At 41.1% G+C, this 18,452-nt stretch overlaps 1 protein-coding gene across 1 annotated transcript in view; it reads right to left on the reverse strand.

The window, feature by feature from the left end:
* Positions 1–979: 979 nt before the first annotated feature.
* Positions 980–18,452, reverse strand: part of LOC143297362 (lachesin-like) — a 216,140-nt gene continuing 198,667 nt past the window's right edge. Inside the window, exons 7-9 of the mRNA XM_076609669.1 lie at positions 12,036–12,183; positions 4,841–4,864; positions 980–2,352 (exon numbers count right to left, since the gene is read on the reverse strand). Of these exons, the coding sequence (XP_076465784.1) occupies positions 2,240–2,352; positions 4,841–4,864; positions 12,036–12,183 (285 nt within the window). The 3' untranslated portion in view covers positions 980–2,239. The remainder of the gene's footprint in view (positions 2,353–4,840; positions 4,865–12,035; positions 12,184–18,452) is intronic.

Here is an 18,452-nt window from a genome sequence, read left to right on the forward strand (position 1 = left end):
ACAGGTTGTATGAATAACAATGGAAGGGTGTATGAAGGACGTTGGGAGGATGTATGAAGGACGTTGACAGGGAGTATGAAAGACGTTGGAAGGGTGTATGAAGCATGTTGACAGGTTGTATGAATAAAGATGGAAGGGTGTATGAAGGACGTTAACAGGGTGTGTGAAGGACGTCGACAGGGTGTATGAAAGACGTTTGAAGGACGCTGTTACGGTGTATGAAGGACGCTGTTACGGTGTATGAAAGACGTTGACAGGGTGTATGAAGAACGTTGGAAGGGTGTATGAAGCATGTTGACATGTATGAATAACGATGGAAGGGTGTATGAAGGGTGTTGACAGGGTGTATGAATAACGATGGAAGGGTGTATGAAGGGCGTTGACAGGGTGACTGATTAGCGATGGAAGGGTGTGTGAAGAACGTTGACAGGGTGTATGATGGGCGTTGACAGGTTGTATGAATAATGATGGAACGGTATATGAAAGACGTTGGAAGGGTGTGTGAAGGACATTGACAGTGTGTATGAGTAACGTTGGAAGGGTGTATGAAGAATGTTGACAGGGTGTATGAATAACGATGGAAGGGTGTATTAAGGACGTTGACAGGGTGTATGAAGAACGTTGGAAGGGTGTAAGAAGCATGTTGACAGGTTGTATGAATAACGATGTAAGGGCGTATGAAGGAAGTTGGAAGGGCATATGAAGGACGTTGACAGGGTGTATGAAATACGTTGTAAGGGTGTATGAAATACATTGTAAGAGTGCAGGAAGGGTGTATGAAGGACGCTGACAGAATGTATGAAATATGACAGGGTGTATGAAATACGTTGACAGCGTGTAAGAAGGCAATTGGAAGGGTATATGAAGGACCTTGAAAGGGTGTATGCGGGACATTGACAGGGTGCATGAAGGACGTTGGCAGGGTGCATGAAGGACGTTGACAGGGTGCATGAAGGACGTTGACAGGGTGCATGAAGGACGTTGACAGGGTGCATGAAGGACGTTGACAGGGTGCATGAAGGACGTTGACAGGGTGCATGAAGGACATTGACAGGGTGCATGAAGGACGTTGGCAGGGTGTATGAAAGTGACAGGGTGTATGAAAAACGTTGACAGGGTGTATGGAGCGCTGACAGGGTGTATGAAGGACACTGGCAGAGCGCGTGAAAGATGTTGACAGGGTGTATGAAGGACACTGGCAGAGTTTGTGAAGGACGTTGACAGGGTGTATGAAGGACACTGGCAGGGTGTGTGAAGGACGTTGGCAGGGTGTATGAAGGACGTTGACAGGGTGTATGAAGGACGTTGACAGGGTGTATGAAGGACGTTGGCAGGGTGTATGAAGGACACTGGCAGGGTGTGTGAAGGACGTTGGCAGGGTGTATGAAGGACGTTGACAGGGTGTATGAAGGACGTTGACAGGGTGTATGAAGGACACTGGCAGGGTGTGTGAAGGACGTTGACAGGGTGTATGAAGGACACTGGCAGGGTGTGTGAAGGACGTTGGCAGAGTTTGTGAAGGACGTTGACAGGGTGTATGAAGGACACTGGCAGGGTGTGTGAAGGACGTTGGCAGGGTGTATGAAGGACACTGGCAGAGTTTGTGAAGGACGTTGACAGGGTGTACGAAGGACGTTGACAGGGTGTATGAAGAACGTTGACAGGGTGTATGAAGGACACTGGCAGGGTGTGTGAATGACGTTGAAAGGGTGTATGAACTGCATTAACAGGATGTGTGAATGACATTATCAGGTGATACAATGTGTGATGACACGGGCGTTTCGTCCTGTGGTATTTGCTGAAGAGAGGCTGCCTGATAAACGTAGGACCAAGAAACCCGTAAATGAAGGGTACACGTTGAATTTGTTGGTTGGGGCCATTCAGCTAGCACGCTGAGGCCATCTGCGTCTGTACACGTTGTTAACTCACAAAGCTCCAGGAAGCAATAAATACTTGCATATCGTGTTTTAGTGAATCACATCTTGACATACAGCTGTTTGGAAGAAAAGAGATCGTTTATCCAAAAAGCTATAATGAAGTACCTTGATCACAGTTCGCGCATTTTCTTTAAACACGAATCACGGGCCGTGCAGGAACGGTTACTTGCGTTGCGGCTGATGATTCCACCAACTAATCAGCAGAACCGATGGTAAAAAATGTCCATGGCGGTGCTTTGGAGACATGGGTCATATATAAGGTGGCTGAAGATGACGAGACCAAAATAAGATGATGATCTGATCTATCCATAGTCACAGCCACCTATCCCCATCAACAGCAGCAGAATTCCAGTGATGGAAGTCAGTATTTGGGGGAAGAGACAAGCCGCCCCCCCTGACAGACCCTTGTGGGTGCCTGCACACAGAGACACGCTGATTGTAGCAAAATGCCAGTCACTTGTCCGTGTTTGTGTTTCTCTTCTGAAAAAAAGAAAGAAAGAAAAGATGTACAGATACCCAGAACTTCCATCTCATGATAATGTGGGATAACTGATAGAAATTTCAAATGGTTCCTATACACAGATATAAAAAAATGAAATATTAAGAATGTTGAGAAGGACCATCGCCAGCAATACTACAAGAGGGCTCGGAAAAAGCAGCTATCTACCAACAGTTAAGATTGTATTATGTTGCCATGTAACAAAAATGAAATTTCATTGGACACTAGAAAAAGCATCATGTTTTCCTACGTTTCGCAGATGAAATATAAAATAAAGAATGAATCTGAACTGTTCATAAATCTCAAACTCCAAGCACACTATGTAAGGGGATAACCAGATGAGTTTTTCTTTCATTGCGACTGTCAGGGTTTTTTTAAATGTTACTTTCTACCTACAGGTATTAACAAATGAAACGTAGATTATGAAAATTTAATCGGGAATCATGTATTTCAAAATACGTTCAGTCGACATCTGACACACAGTTGAGATGGTTTCAATGCAGACTACTGTTAAAAATTCTGCTATCAAGCAGATAGCTATTTCTTCGTAAAGTCATTGATTCACTTCTCTGTGATGAAGAAGAAGAAACAATTTTACACTTATTCTGGAACTGTCATATTACTGGTGCTTTCTGGAATTCTCTTGAAAGCTAATGAAGAGCACTTGTGAAACTTGCACTAGCGTAACATTTTCAGATCTCATCTTGCTTGGTGTTAAAGATGGTGTTGTTGCTGATAAAAATTTTGATTGGATACATTTGCTCGCTAAATTTCATGTTTATACATTGGAATGGGATAACAGTAAATCTCACACCACTGCTTTCATTAGTCTGCTGAAAATCAGATATAATGTTTAATGCTATTGTAACGTGTTGAAAGGCAGAAAAATACTCTTTAACCTGGATTAGCTTCTTTCAAACCTCGACTGGAATGATTTCTTATTTCAGAACTAATAATATTACTGAAAAATGGTGTATTAAATAAGCATCTTTCTCTTTCACTTTTATTTCGCGATGATCAAGTTTATGTGATTATCATCTATATTTTTCTGATAAGGCATTTATATTTTCAGAGATTGCAAGCCATATCAATTCGACAGTTAATTCAACAGTTTGATCTCTCTCTCTCTCTTCGCCTGGCTCTTTCATATTGCTATATATTTATCCGCACTTATTCCCCGACCCAACTAAGTGTGAATGACGTATAGTGTGCCCGGTTAAAGTGGTATGTTGTATAAATAATATTTAAATGTTTCGACAGCTCTAAACATTTAAACCTGAGTTTGACCGGCCCATGCTCGTCTTGTCACACGTAAAAGATCTTACCTGTGTGATCCCAGGTTCAGAACAAGTGTTCAGTACAGGTGTTTGCGGGAAACTAAAAAGTTCTGGAGTAGCAAGCAGCGCACAGCCTGATATCCTGCTCTTTGTGTCCGCGCATCTCAGTTCTTACTGACTCGTTTTTGTTTTTTTTAACAATATGTATTTTTTAGGAACTGCGCTGTGGCGGAAAAGTGTCAACTCAAAGGGTCTCCATTGCAATGTTGGAGAGACGTTGTCGGAGCACGGTTTCGACTGGTGGCTAGCCTTGTCCAATGCTATGCTTCGATGTCAGTGGCTTGCCTTAACGGGCATCGTGTGGCTACAATGACGCTTTTAGTCGAGCTTTAAGCGACGAACAAGGGATTTATGTGGAAGGAACACAACAGAGCAGCGACTTCACAATAGGTCGGAAAAATAACAGCGACCACAGGTGCCAAATTATTCTTTTTTCTTTTTGTATGCACTTTGCTGTAAAAGTATGCCTAACTGAAAGACCAGTCTCTTAATTTCGGCATTTTGCCATTGTATGTTTCGTGGTGTAGCTGTACTCCCATGTATATTGTTGCTTTTCTACCCATGTTTTTAGTTCTATGATTTAAAACAAATGTGTTAGAAATTATGTTACTGATTCGTATGTAGGTTCTGAACCGTGAGACTGCCAATTCTTTGATCCGTTCAGTTATGTGTCTCTCTGGCTATTTGTCTGCCGTTTCACGTGTATCTTTGTCTGGATGGGTTCATGTAAGAAATTTCGAACGCTTGCGTGTACGTTTGCATAAACTATGTACGTAAGCGCGTGGTAAGTAGATTTTAAAAAAAATGTATACCCTTCCCCCATAAAAAACAAAACAAAAACAAACAAACAAAAAAAAGACAAAAAAACAACAACACCAACAACAAAAAACAAACAAAACACACACACACACACACAACACACACACAAATATCCCCACCTATACATTTGTGATAAACAATTCAACAATAACAATGCTGGAAAATTGTGTGTGCCCCCCCTATCCCCCCCTCCACACACACACGCACACACCGCGTATAAGCACTATCTGCAGCCCACGTCATCTCACCTCTCTTCACGTTATTCGTTCCAGCTGAAACAGACAAAGGAAGCAGGCGTTAGCTCCTCACATCTCCATCATTCTGACATCACAATGCGCCGTGGCTGTAGCACAGCAGGAAACTGAGAGAAAATAAACAACCCGAACGTACCGCAAGGATTTGCTGCTACTAAAGCTGTGCTCATTTTACTTCTGTTGTTGCTGCTTGGTTGTATTTTGCTGGCTTTGAAAGAGAGGCCGAGAGAGAGAGAGAGAGATGGGGTAGAGGGTGAGAGACACACATACACATACAGAAGGACGGACGGACAGTCAAGAGTCTGCAATCCAGACAGATACACAAACAGAATCAAGGGAAGTATACAAATAAAGCATGTTTTTTAGTTGTTTTTTAACAATGAAACCTGGTCAAAACTTTTGCTTTTTTGTGAGTGCTATAATGTTTTTGAACCGACATCGAGTCGATTGACCTAAATTTCTGTGGCACGCACAAAGTCACAAACACACACACACACACACAGCGTCAAAAGAGTTGGGATGGTAAGCTGACGCCTTTCAAATTAAACAATCAAACTGAAGAAATTAGGGAAACAAGGAAATTGCCGCTCGGCCCTTTTTTAACGTATCATTTTTTTCACGGCGGTCCTAAAATTGGATGCTGCACGGACTATCTTTAAAAAGGACCTAGACACATTACAAGTCTAATTGCTGGGCGTGCACTTCATATTCCCGTCACTGGACGCAACATGGCTGTTTAAACATGACCGAATCTCCTTTAGAATGATGCGATCTGTCTTGCCGTTTCAGATCATGGGAAATGGAGGATAGTATGATGAGCTGTCTGAATGAGGGAGAAGAGATGATACGGAGAGGGTTGTTGTGTTGTATGCAAAGGCGTTCTCCGTGTCTTTTAACTCTTGTCCGGAAATAATAGCTATTACTGTGTTTAATCTAATTTTGATTTTACACTGTTGGAAACAATAAAATAGAATAAAACATAATAGAATAAAATAGAATAGGATAAAATAAAATAAAATGTGTCTTAATCATGTATATTGATTATATAACTGTCTTTGTTCATCCTTGTGTGTCTGTTGCCCAAGAACTTGTTTAGAGCACATATCTGTTATTGCATGCAAGAATGCTTTGCTTCATTATTTAAGAATTTAGAATTATGAATTTGTTGTAGTGTTTCGTATTGTGAAATAGCGCTTTCTTGCACTGCACGTTAGTTACGAATATATCTTTTACTGCATGATAAATCAAGCTGCTGTGTTTCAACACTTTCATGTTTTCATTCAGCTTGATATGCTTACTTGACAACTTTATGGTTCCATTTTGTCATGTCCATATGTGTGTCGACTATGGGCTGAGAGACTGTGGTATGTGAAGAGCCTTTGAATGTACAAATAATTTACAGTCGGATTAATAAAGTTATATGGAACTGAACAGAATTGAATGGACCGATAGAACTGGATCTAAATATGGCATAATCTGAATGTCGATTGTAAACAACAAAACCCCACTATACTCGTGTGAAATCAACGATTTAATAAAAAGAATGTCCAAACCGAAGAGACGAAATAAGAGATCAGATTGATTGGATGAAGAAATAACTCAGAAGATTAATGCTTTGCTAAAAAGAAGGTTTAATGGGGGAAAAGTACTGGCATGGGTGGCGTTTGACCAGCACAGTGCATATCCTTCTGGGGGAAACTTGGCCCCTTTATTGTTTTTTCAGCTTTCTAGTGAAAATCACGTTCCTTGTCCAAAATTCAACACAAAGAAAATTCACTCGTAATTTTTTTGGGGGAATAGTAACAATGAACACATACAAGGGCTACCCCCAATATCAACCATAAACAGGGCATGGGATGAAAAAAGTATTCTCATTCGATTTACGGTCATTAGTGTGGTGAAATCGACACAAACTGAACCGTCAGTAATGAGTTGACTCCCGTGACCCTCGATAACAGTCCTGCAATGCCTCCTCATGCCTCAAATGACGTTTCTTGTTTGCTACTGGGAAATCTGTCCCACTCCTGGAGAGATATCCCAAGCTCAGGTAATGTGTGATGTTGACCGCCACGTGCTTGAACGGCTTGTCCAGTGATGGATGTGGGCTGTTGAAGTTAGTCGTTTCGTTTGCAGCACACAACTTTGGTTAGAAAAAACACTAGTATCAGATGGTGATAAGAAATATGATATGTATCAGATTCATATCACTCCACCCTCCCTTCCCTTTGTCACTTTTGATTTTGTCGTTGTTCAGCAGGAATCGCGCTTAAGCCATGGCTTTGCTTGTTGGCAGTAGCAAAAGAGAAGCATGGAACACATGGACTGTGTAAGCAAACTGCTAATGCTTTCCTAATGATGATGGATAATCAGAATAAGTCCCTAAGTACATAGCTGAGCAGTTTGTTGCCCTGTTGTTTGATTGTCTGAGTAAGCTGCGTGTCGTCAGCATGGTCAGACAGCCTCTCCTCGCTAAAGAAAAGAAAACTTTGGAAAATACTCCACCCACACCAGCAGCTCTTGAACGGCACACAAAGAGCAGTTTATCCGAGAGAGTGCTTACACCTGGAGGTAGAACGGTGGGAACTGCGAAAAGGAGAGGGGAAGACTTTTGTGGACCATTCCGCAAAAGCTCAAGAAACTTGATATCAACTGATTCACTGCTCCTGCACAGCGGTGTACAGAGAAAGGTGCAAATGCTGCAACTAAAAGTGCACATCCTTGTATACATATGGCAGATACTGTCACAAAGACTAAACATTGCCCAGTTGGAAAGAGACAACCCAACTAGTCGGGAAGGGTTTTTCATTAACTTTGTGATACCAGCTTGATGTTTTAGTTTTTCAGTCAAGTTGAAACTATCAAAATTGTTTATTTGGTTTTACAATGTGCACATTATGTACTCTGTGACCTAATTTCATGACTAATTTAGCCATTCGAAGAAAGTGCTGGTAAGTCTATGTGCCTCAAAATGTTCAGATAGCATCACAGTACATGCGTGCAACACATATTCAGAACTGACTCAGTTGTCTCTGGCTACAAATTTTATATTTGTCTTAAAAAAAATAAAAAAAAAAAAAAAAAAATTACGGGTATGGCAGTCAAGGGCATTTGGTTATACTGTGACCAAATTACATGTTTTGTGCTAAATTTATTCAGCAAAGTTTCTGAAACGAATCATATACATACCACAACAACACAATGATAGTTTGAAAATCAACTTGAAGGAAATACATTTAGATCTGCAGTTACATTAACGCGGCTGGTGCGTGAAGGGTGGCCAAATTTCATAGCTATTTGTAGCCAAGCGAGGAAAATTTCAAGATGTCTATTGCCTAAAGATGTTCAGATAGACTCACAGTTCATGTGTGCAACAGGTCATGCTTTCACTTGACAACCAAACTGTTACGATCGTTGAGAATAGCTGCGAGCCGCTTTGCAGATGATGTTTCACTTCACGTTGCCTAGATTTTATGAACACATAGGTCCTTCAATGAATTTTTGTGAGTCACACATACGACAGAATGAAGAAAACATCAATTAAAATGTTCGACTGAAAGCCTGAACTGTATGTCCTGTTCTGAACTTTTGCATCAGCATGTGAGTTTGGTTGTTCCAAGAGTTTTGACTGTATGTCCTGAGTATGATTTCAGTTTGATTTTTGTCTTCTCTAGTTTTTTCTTTGTCAAAGTTTTGAACGTGATTTTTTTAAAGGACATTGCATCTTGCACCTGTGTCAAGTTGAAAAGTGACTGTTTCTTCAACATCTAGCTTATCAAACCATCCTGTGTTTGTACTGTCTATCTTTGTGTCCACTATTCCAAGTGTGTATACGCATTCGTATTCTGCCTCAAAATCTGTTTCATCACTTTCAGTTTCCTCAACTTTGCGTATGTTCTTTCTTTTTGTTATCTTTCTGCCTCTTGTTTTGCTCATTTGAGCAAAATGATTCATCTTCTTACATTCCTACCCCATATCAGGGCAGTGTGCATCTTGTGTATGTTTATTCCCACATCTACTGCCTGTTTCTTTGACTTTGTGTGGATGTGGATTCCTCCTATTCTTTGCTGATTTGTGCGTGTGTGATTTATACTTTCTTTGTTGCAGAGCATTCACTGATGCCTTGCAGTCAAATTCATTTCTTTTAGCTGTGTGGAGGACATTTCCTCTATCCTAGCAACCTCTATAGCCTTACCCAGAGTGAGGTCTGAACCAATGTCAATCAGCTTTTCCCGCACTTTCTCTGATTTCGTACCAAACACAATTCTTTCCCTGACCATCTCATCTTCTGTGTTACCATCAGCACAATCTTTCACCAACAGTTTCAGTTCTGTCACAAACTGTTCACACGTTTCATCCGATGCTTGCACCTTGGACTGAAATCTGTACCTCGCGAAGATGGGGTTCGCTTTGTGTTGTACATATTCCTGAAAACGATCGTAGTAGTTCTGCAACTTCTGTTCCTCTTCAGATAGTCGCCATGTTAAGAAGATCTTCCTCCCATTGTCGCCGACCCGTAGCATCAGGTTGGAGCATTTCTCTTCTTCTGACTTCTGCTTCAAAGGTCCTTTGAACATGAAACTGGCATGGTCCTTGAACGATGTCCATTCGTCGACCAGGCCACGTGCTTCCCGATTGAATTTGATACAATTTGCATCCATTTCTTCTTTACAACGTCCGTTGCTTTCCAGAACTTACTAGTACTTCCAGCTCCGCTTCTGACACCATGTTATGTGTTCTATACGAGGTTTATGTAGACCATGCATTCAATAGCAACACCAAATTAGTTTGGAGTTTCAGCATTAGATTTATTTTACTCCTACGCCATCTAGATTCACCCTCCAAGGGCCATCACTCTGTCCGCCCAAACATTCTTACTGTCCTGGGTTGTTTCCCGTTAATAGGTGTTGTACATGACACCAGTAAAACCTTTGAAAACCGACAACATTCATACGCTATGTTGATTCAGAAGATCTGGGGAAGACGATTCATGCCTGTTCACTGCTCATATTACTTCGCAGAGCGGATTTCCCCCGTCTTCGTTGCTTTCAGCATGCAACTGAAATAGAGTAAAAGAGTGCAGTATTTTTCTACATGGTTTTGACAGGCATGCACCTGAAAACATTGAAAATACTACAGTTCCAGGGTGTTCTGTGCAAAGGTACTTACCGACAGCAAAGATAAGACTTCGAGGATGCAATATTTATAAAAAATCTCGATCTTGATAATTTTGACCCTAACCACTTGTTTTTATGTACAGCGAAGAATCGCTGAATGCGACTTCAGCCGGGTTTTCGCATACTGCGTCATCTTCTATAAATTATTTTCCTTTCTCGTCACAATGTGTTCAGTGTCTGATCCTTTGCGACTGTTGAGTTCTAAAACATTGATATTATACCCAACTTACTAATATGCAGGTTTCTTGAGAATGGAGTAGAGCATTCCCAAATATAGCAGACTGAACAACTTCCTCGATTTTAAATTCATGGCCTCAGAGATCTTTTCCAACCCCATTTCCGGCAAAACTGTGGGACTATGTGTGTGCGTGCATACGTGTGTGTGTGTGTGTGTGTGTGTGTGTGTGTGTGTGTGTGTGTGTGTGTGTGTGTGTGTGTGTGTGTGTGTGTGTGCGCGCGCGCGCGCGCGCGCGCCTAATAATCATGTTATTAGCTTCTTCAAATTTCGAAGTAGTAATTATAAGTTGGAAATAGAAAAAGAGAGACTGCACAGGCAAACCACGAGAGTTACGGTTATGTAAGGGCTTGTAACAGGTTTGTGACTGGGGATGAGTTTCATTTTATAACGGGATGTCCCATGGTGATCAGTTGCAAAATAGGTATGTGCCTAAAGATATTTGTCTCCGGAAATCGGTTTTGGATTTTTGTAATATGCTCAAAGGAAGCAACAAATCATTTTTGCTGTAAGTTTATTAAATTTACAAAATGTTGTCGACATACTATTTTGGGGTTTAAAGACATTTGTGGTTCTCCACTTTTATGTGACACTGTCGTGCATTTGAAAATGTTTGTTCTGGGAATATGATCATTATTTTGTGGTATTCTGGCATACTCTAATAGGCCTGAACGGGTAATTAAAACTTGAAACTTTAACTTGAAGCGTATGGGTGGGTATTGGCTGGTGGGTAGTGGTGGGTAGTGAGTGAGTGAGTGAGTGAGTGTGTGTAGGTACGAGTGTAGCTGCACTAATGCATGCATGTATTCTGTTTGTGGGACCGACGTTTATATCTATCTATCTGTCTATAATCACACACACACACACACACACACACACACACACACAGACACACACACACACACATATATATATATATATATATACAGAGAGAGAGAGAGAGAGAGACAGAGACAGAGACAGAGACAGAGACATTAGCGAATGGCGTTTATATGTGCGTTTGTGTCTGTGACACTGGTAATTGATGCATATGCGTCGTGTAATTATGTATGTGTGTGTGCGTGCCTACGTGTGTGCTGTGTGTGTGTGTGTGTGTGTGTGTGTGTGCGCGCGCCCGCGTGTGTGTATGTGTGTTTTAAAGTTAACATTAGACATTCACAGAAAAAAAGAGTGGGCTGTTACCATTGACTTTCTGGCACATGAAGCAAAGTTCAAAACAAACTCCGATCATAAGCTATTCTACAACGAGCCTAAACGATGTAGATAAACAGTCGAGTACAAAATTTTCTGAAATCAACTGGACTGAGAAAATATGAAACAGAGAAAACTGTTGATACAGACTGCAATTAGCGGTACAACGGAGGTCGGAAACTTTTATCCAGTAGCTGTTCCGTTTTTTGATTTCTCTGAACTTCCTTTCCATGTGCGAGCTTTCAGAGCATATCACTTTGTGTGTGAGCCATGTAGAACAATTTGTGTAAACGACGGGAAAAGTTGCCAAGCGCTAATAAATGTGAACAGTGACCAGTATGGCCATATTTGTATCTTTGTATTTCAAATCGAACTATGCTCTGCTTTCAAAATATTGTATCACTTGCGTAAGTATACCCATTTTGGAGGGTAATCTGGTGCTCTGAGTACACACACACACACACACACACACACACACACACACTCACACAGACGCGCACACCTCACACAGACGCGCACACGCACATATGCGTACAGAAATACGCACACACACACGCATGGACAAACACACACACACACACACACTGACTGTCGAGCACGGTGACATGCAGACTGCGGACTTGCAGGTTGGAGGTCCGGCAGATGTACAGTCCACTGTCCTCCAGCTGGGCGTCCCTGATCTCCAGCGTGCTGAAGATGGTCTTGTCCGTCAGCGACACGAACTTGCGGATAAAAAGCTGTGCACACACATGGCTTCACTCAAACGTTATCGTTTGCCAAAATAGTATACCTACAGATTTTGCAAGTAATGCAATTAGCATACACGAGGCAAGCTTTGCACATGAATATGGGTAATTTCGTGCATAGCACAACACACACTTTTAAGTTTGGAGGTGTAACTTTTATACCATTATATCATGAGACCCAGAATCTGCATTTGCTGATTTTGTGTGTATATATTAACGTCAATGTTCGAAGTCAGATAATATGACTTATTATAATGCAATACACGGATTGATATAAAGCAGCTGGCAATAGGTGTATTGTCTAAATGTTTTCTGACAATACTTGGTTTGCCTTTTACTCATGCATTCACACTTGACAGATAGCTGCCGACATAAATCAGATCCTGTTACCATTCAAATGAACCTTTAGTCCGCACGGCCGACGGAGTTACCGTGCACCCCCCATGCACCCCCACCTAACTGCTCTCTCCCCCCTCCCCCTCAGGAATGATGTAGACTAGACTTGAAATAGTGTTCGAGGTCGGCTGAATTCATTTTTAAATGTTCCCAAGAAAAAAAATTGGGACGCACTCAGAGTTACTGCCCTTGGCACAAGGGTACCCTCTCGCGCCCCGGTCAATAAAATTAAGACATGCTCACCTTCAAACCCTCATAAATCATATTCATATAAAGGAAACCACCACATATTATATGTTTTCTATTTCAATATGGTCCTTTCTATACGAATAAATTTCCAGGATTGAAATGTCTTCATTCTTTCACAACTGAGGCTTATATTGGCCTACTATGACATCTACGACAGATTAGCATAAGATTGTCCGGTTGTTTTACTTTATCACTTCCATCACTCTTTCCGAAATTATTTTATACAGAAAAAGAAAAGGTGCGAACATACCATTTCAGCAATGAATTCCCTCACTCACAGAGAACCCATGGTCATCAACATACTGATTTTAAGACAGGCACCTTTAATGTTTTTCTTTTAATTATGAAAACAGAAAAGTACGTGTCCCCAGGTATGATGTCACTCCTGTTACAGAAGCATAAGGGTGCCATTCAAACTGAGTCACCCTGTGACTGTTTTTGCTATCTGTAATTTCCTTTCAGAGCTGTAGGAAAACACCAGTCTGTTCCCTGCACTGAATGCAACAACACTGAACGCCCCGAGCGTCCTTCAAGGTACGAGATTTAATTTTTCATAGTCATTACTGCTACCAAAGGCAATCAGGATATAACGAGCGCACAAAAACATATATAATGTTGAATAAGATGAATATGATTCAATGTGATTTGGAACAGAAAATTAAGTTTTTCCACACAAATGACGAAATGATCATCTTTCAACCAGTTCCTGTTAGCATCATTCCTGTTATGAACGGAGCAGTAACAGGCATGACATACTGATAACAGCAATGACAAAATATATGAAGAAAACTAATGAAGATACTCATGACATGATTTCTGTCTTTTAGTTTCAAACCTTGTAAATTGTTTTCTCAAAAGAGAAAAAAAATTGACGTCATAAGCTGCAGTCAGTTGATGATGACGTTTTTTTTCTCAAGACTGAGTCTCTCTCTCTCTCTCTCTCTCTTCATCCGTCGTGGATACACAGTCTGTGAACCGCATCCAGGTGGAAGGATTTAAAATATTTAATTACTACTGCACTAGTAAAGATATGGGCCTATCAGCAGTTGAAAAGCAAAGGAGGTATGGTAAAGGCTTGGATATCGTACCCCTTAAGGATAAACCCGTTTCCTGACTTTGAGTATAAGTGAAATTTGATTTTAAAAGTTTCCAGTGATAAAGGATGGCATGGGCTTTGGTCACACAGGATGAGACCTGAGTAAAATCAAATTTCAAGGAAATGTGAGCAAAAAAGTAAATTGCATGAAGTGGTCCAAAATCTAAGACCTGATTGTCAAATTGTACCATTGGTAACTGGTTATTGTACCATCATCCAAACGGCAAGGAAAACACAAAAAACAAGAAGATATAACGGTGTAAAACTTTTAATTTCGAACCACAGGAAATGAATGAAACAAAATCTGTGAACTGAAAGTACTCAATAAATCTGTTGAAATGCCAAATTACTGTCATTATTTAATGTATTGAAGCCATGTTTAGCATTGCACTTCTGTTTTAACTAATAAAACATACAAGAGAAACATGAAACTCTTTTCATTTTAAAATATTGGTTTAAAATTGAAGTGGACCTTTTCAATTAGTTTAAAACAACTTAAATAGAACACTTTCTAATTCTAAAACAATCTAGGCTAATTATGAATTGTGTGACATCTTTCTCTCTTTCACCATTTATCCACTTATAGTGAAAATCAGCTAAAATAAAAATGGTTACCATCATTAGCACTACTTGAACAGCTTGGTCATCCTGACCACGTTTTAAGAAATGAAAATATTGTATTTGTAACTTATGTAGGCTTGTCTAAAAAAATTGAAAATGTATTTGTAACTTATGTCGGCTTGTCTAGAAAAATGAAAATATTGTATTTGTAACTTATGTAGGCTTGTCTCATCTACTTCTCTTTCCTTTCAGTGATGGTTATTTCACTATACTGACAGTAAAACAAGACATAAACCAGTTCACCTTGGCTTTAGTCAACCAGGCAGCACACGTATTCCTTCTGAATAACTTCTATCTGTGTACCGAACATAGGCCTATTTTTCTGTCTTTTCTTTTCCCCCCAAAAAAGTCCTCCGTATCAATTAAAAAAAAGAAAGAAAATCTGTCAGCACAATTAAAAAATCAAACAAATCAGCAAACTACTACTCTGTTCTGAGTCGGGTTTTTGTTGAATGTTTATCAGTCTTCTGTCACAGATCCAGTTTCCAGCAGGCTTTTATGACTTACAAAACTCACAAAAGAATTGTTCATCATGGCCAGTCACATTAGCGCAGGCTTCATGGATCCACTGCTTGCATGCATAACACTGGATCTCGTCTCTGAACAAATGAAACAGAACCACTCTGAGTCTTGCGAGGCACCTGACTTTTCAGCAGCTGCTTTTTTTCCCGTTGTCTTTGGTTTCTTTTGCTTGATTTGTTTTGCATTGTTTTTCTTGGATGCAGTTACGGCATTTTTGTATGGACTGGACGTGAAGATTTCTGACTGGGATCTCTTTTTGGCTGGTGAAGAGGTCTCTGCAGGAAGAGCATTCGGCACACGCGCTGGCATGGGCACTATGACCCCAAGTGATCGGAACTCTGCAGTCAGGGAATCTGGATCTGTATTTGCAGATGACCCTGGCATTTGAACGATGGCTTCGTAATGCCCAGTGTGCTCCCCAAGTCGGGTGAAAGCAACACAAACTGGCTGAGATGCTAATTCTTCTCCGTAAATACTGGTGAAGCCAGAAGGCATGTTGAACACATGTATTGGTCTTTGTATGACTTTACTCAACACCACAACTTCAAATTCCCCTGGCAATGAGGTTTGTTTCACCCTCTCCGTCATTGTTTTGAACCGGAGCCTCGGTGGCATGTCAGCACACAAACCCTCTCCTTCAATGCCGTCATAGATATGATGATTTTCTAGCATGAAGTTTACTGTCTGCCCACGAAGATTGTCTGCCACAGCTTCTTCTTGCAAGCACAGTATTTTCTGGTTCGGCCTCCCACTTGCATCTCGATCAGCTGTCTGAAGGTCTTGGTGAAGTGAGATGCATACACTTCTAAAAAAGCAACGTCCATCTGAGGCTGTTGGGATTATGACTGCATTTTCTATGGGTCCTGAAGACAAGCTCCTGACACCGGATTTCTCTGCTGGTGATGTGGACATAAGTGTTTTAAGGGCAAGTCCAGATGCACTGAACCCATCCCCATCTCCTGCCGATGGATCAGAGGTGGATCCTGGATGTATCTGAGGCGAATGGAGAGACGGCTGTCTGTCCATGTGTGCTTGTGTGTACAGCAAAGGTTGGCTGTCAGCGCGAGGCTTTGGGCATGTAGGAATCCTCGGTGGGCGAGGAGGAGGACAGGGAACCCTAGGTGGAAGAGGAGGGGGATGACGAGGTGAGATGTATTCAGGTCGTGGCGGCACTGCGGGTGTTGCACTGCTCTCTTTCTCCCTTGGGGGTCTTGGAGGTATGGGTGGCGAGACTGGGGAGACCTGGCCCTCTGATACCTCCCACAAAAATTCTCTGGCAAGGGTTTCAGAGGGCACAAAGTCATCTTCAAAAACATCTCTTGAGCAAGGCCATATTCCACAGCAAGAGAATCCTCGAACGGCTGTTGTCATTGTGGCTGCCTTCATGTATGCTGCTGAAAAGAGACTGCAAATGTTGAAGACACTTATCCTGGACCCTGGGTGTGACTTCAGCCACTGTTCAGACAGCCTGGTTGAAGTAGCACTTCAATGGCTTGAAGAAGGCAACATCAAGTGGTTGCATTCGATGTGTTGAATGCGGTGGTAGTGAAATCATGATGACACCTTTTTGTCTTGCCAGTTCGATTGCTTCAGGGTTTTTTGTGTGTGAGTTGTGTCCATCCATGTCATTCCTGTTACCAGTACTTAATCAATTTACTGTTAATTAATGGTTCACTTTGTTGTCCAGACAGTTGCAAAACTTGTTTGTGGCAATGAGTTCTGCCTCACGTTGTGGTCAGTCTTGAATGCATGGACACATGGTATGTTCTATTCAGTCTGGCAGATATGCAAATAGTACGTATTTGGGAATTTCATATTCTTTATTGGGCTAGAAATTAATGTTCTGAATATTTCCGACAAAATATTAGTTTAGAATGTTGAAATCACCTTTGCAAAGAAGGCTGTAACCGAAAAAAAGGATTGATGTTATGTTGCATTGCTCCAACAACAACAACAACAAAAAGATCTGGTAACAGGAATGACACAGTTCTGCATTTAATTCAGTTAAAGTCAAATAATCTTCGTTGATATTGATATGTAAGACAGCATCTTCCAGCATAAAACCTAGGAATGTATTCAAAAAAAAAATGTGAACAATAAAAGTTTCAGTCATTAAGTGTTTTTTTTTTCTTTTTCATTTTCTTCAGTTTGAAATTACACCATTTTTTGAAAACGTCCTGGGGGAATCTAGACCTGGGGAACATAGAAGAATTAGACCTGGCTGAGGAACACCTGGGGGTACAAAGAGTTGAGCACAAAGTGCCAAGGACACAAAACCATTCCGCAACGGGGTTTCGAATCCATCAGATCACTGGTGACGGTGGATCATACGGGGCTTCGAATCCATCAGATCACTGGTGACGGTGGATCATACGGGGCTTCGAATCCATCAGATCACTGGTGACGGTGGATCATACGGGGTTTCGAATCCATCAGATCACTGGTGACGGTGGATCATACGGGGTTTCGAATCCATCAGATCACTGGTGACGGTGGATCATACGGGGTTTCGAATCCATCAGATCACTGGTGACGGTGGATCATACGGGGTTTCGAATCCATCAGATCACTGGTGACGGTGGATCATACGGGGTTTCGAATCCATCAGATCACTGGTGACGGTGGATCATACGGGGCTTCGAATCCATCAGATCACTGGTGACGGTGGATCATACGGGGCTTCGAATCCATCAGATCACTGGTGACGGTGGATCATTGGGACCTTTGACCTTTAACCTTAACTTGTCACCCTTTAGAAATCCAAAGGGAAGCTGGCCAAGATGTTCAGAATACTAAAGAAAACAAACAAACAAAAAAGTAAAACAATAATCCCAGTTACTGATCATTTGTCGAAATACAGTAGAACATGCATGATTTCAGTAGAGATAAATCTCGTCGAAATCACAACAGATTCATTGATTAATTGGGACAGCTCTTTGTTGAAATTATCACTAATCATTACGAAAGCTCATCATTTTAAAGCGGTTGCACTGTTCTCAGTTTTAAACAAAACAAAAGACCTCTTTTGAAAAATATTTTAATTTCGAGCTCTTATTCTTTTCAGTTGGGTATTTTAACCTAGTTGCAATATTTCGCAAATAAACGTTATCTAATTGTGTAAATTTGTGTTTGTATCACGTAATCTTATCTTTGTATCTGTCTTATGTCTGTCTCTCATCTCTATATCTCTGTTTCTCACTCCTTCCCAATCCATCTCTCGGTCTCTCTTACTTTCCTCGCATTTCTACCAGCAAAGTGTGTAAAAATAGATCACAAACCATGGGCGATTCGCAAAGTAAGGCAATGCATGTGTTGTGTAAAGAAAGTGAGGCAGGTACACAATTTACGTGATGAATCAAGGCAATGCATGTGTTGT

The sequence above is a fragment of the Babylonia areolata genome, chromosome 22, assembly GCF_041734735.1.
Source record: "Babylonia areolata isolate BAREFJ2019XMU chromosome 22, ASM4173473v1, whole genome shotgun sequence".
Taxonomy (NCBI): Eukaryota; Metazoa; Mollusca; class Gastropoda; order Neogastropoda; family Buccinidae; genus Babylonia; species Babylonia areolata.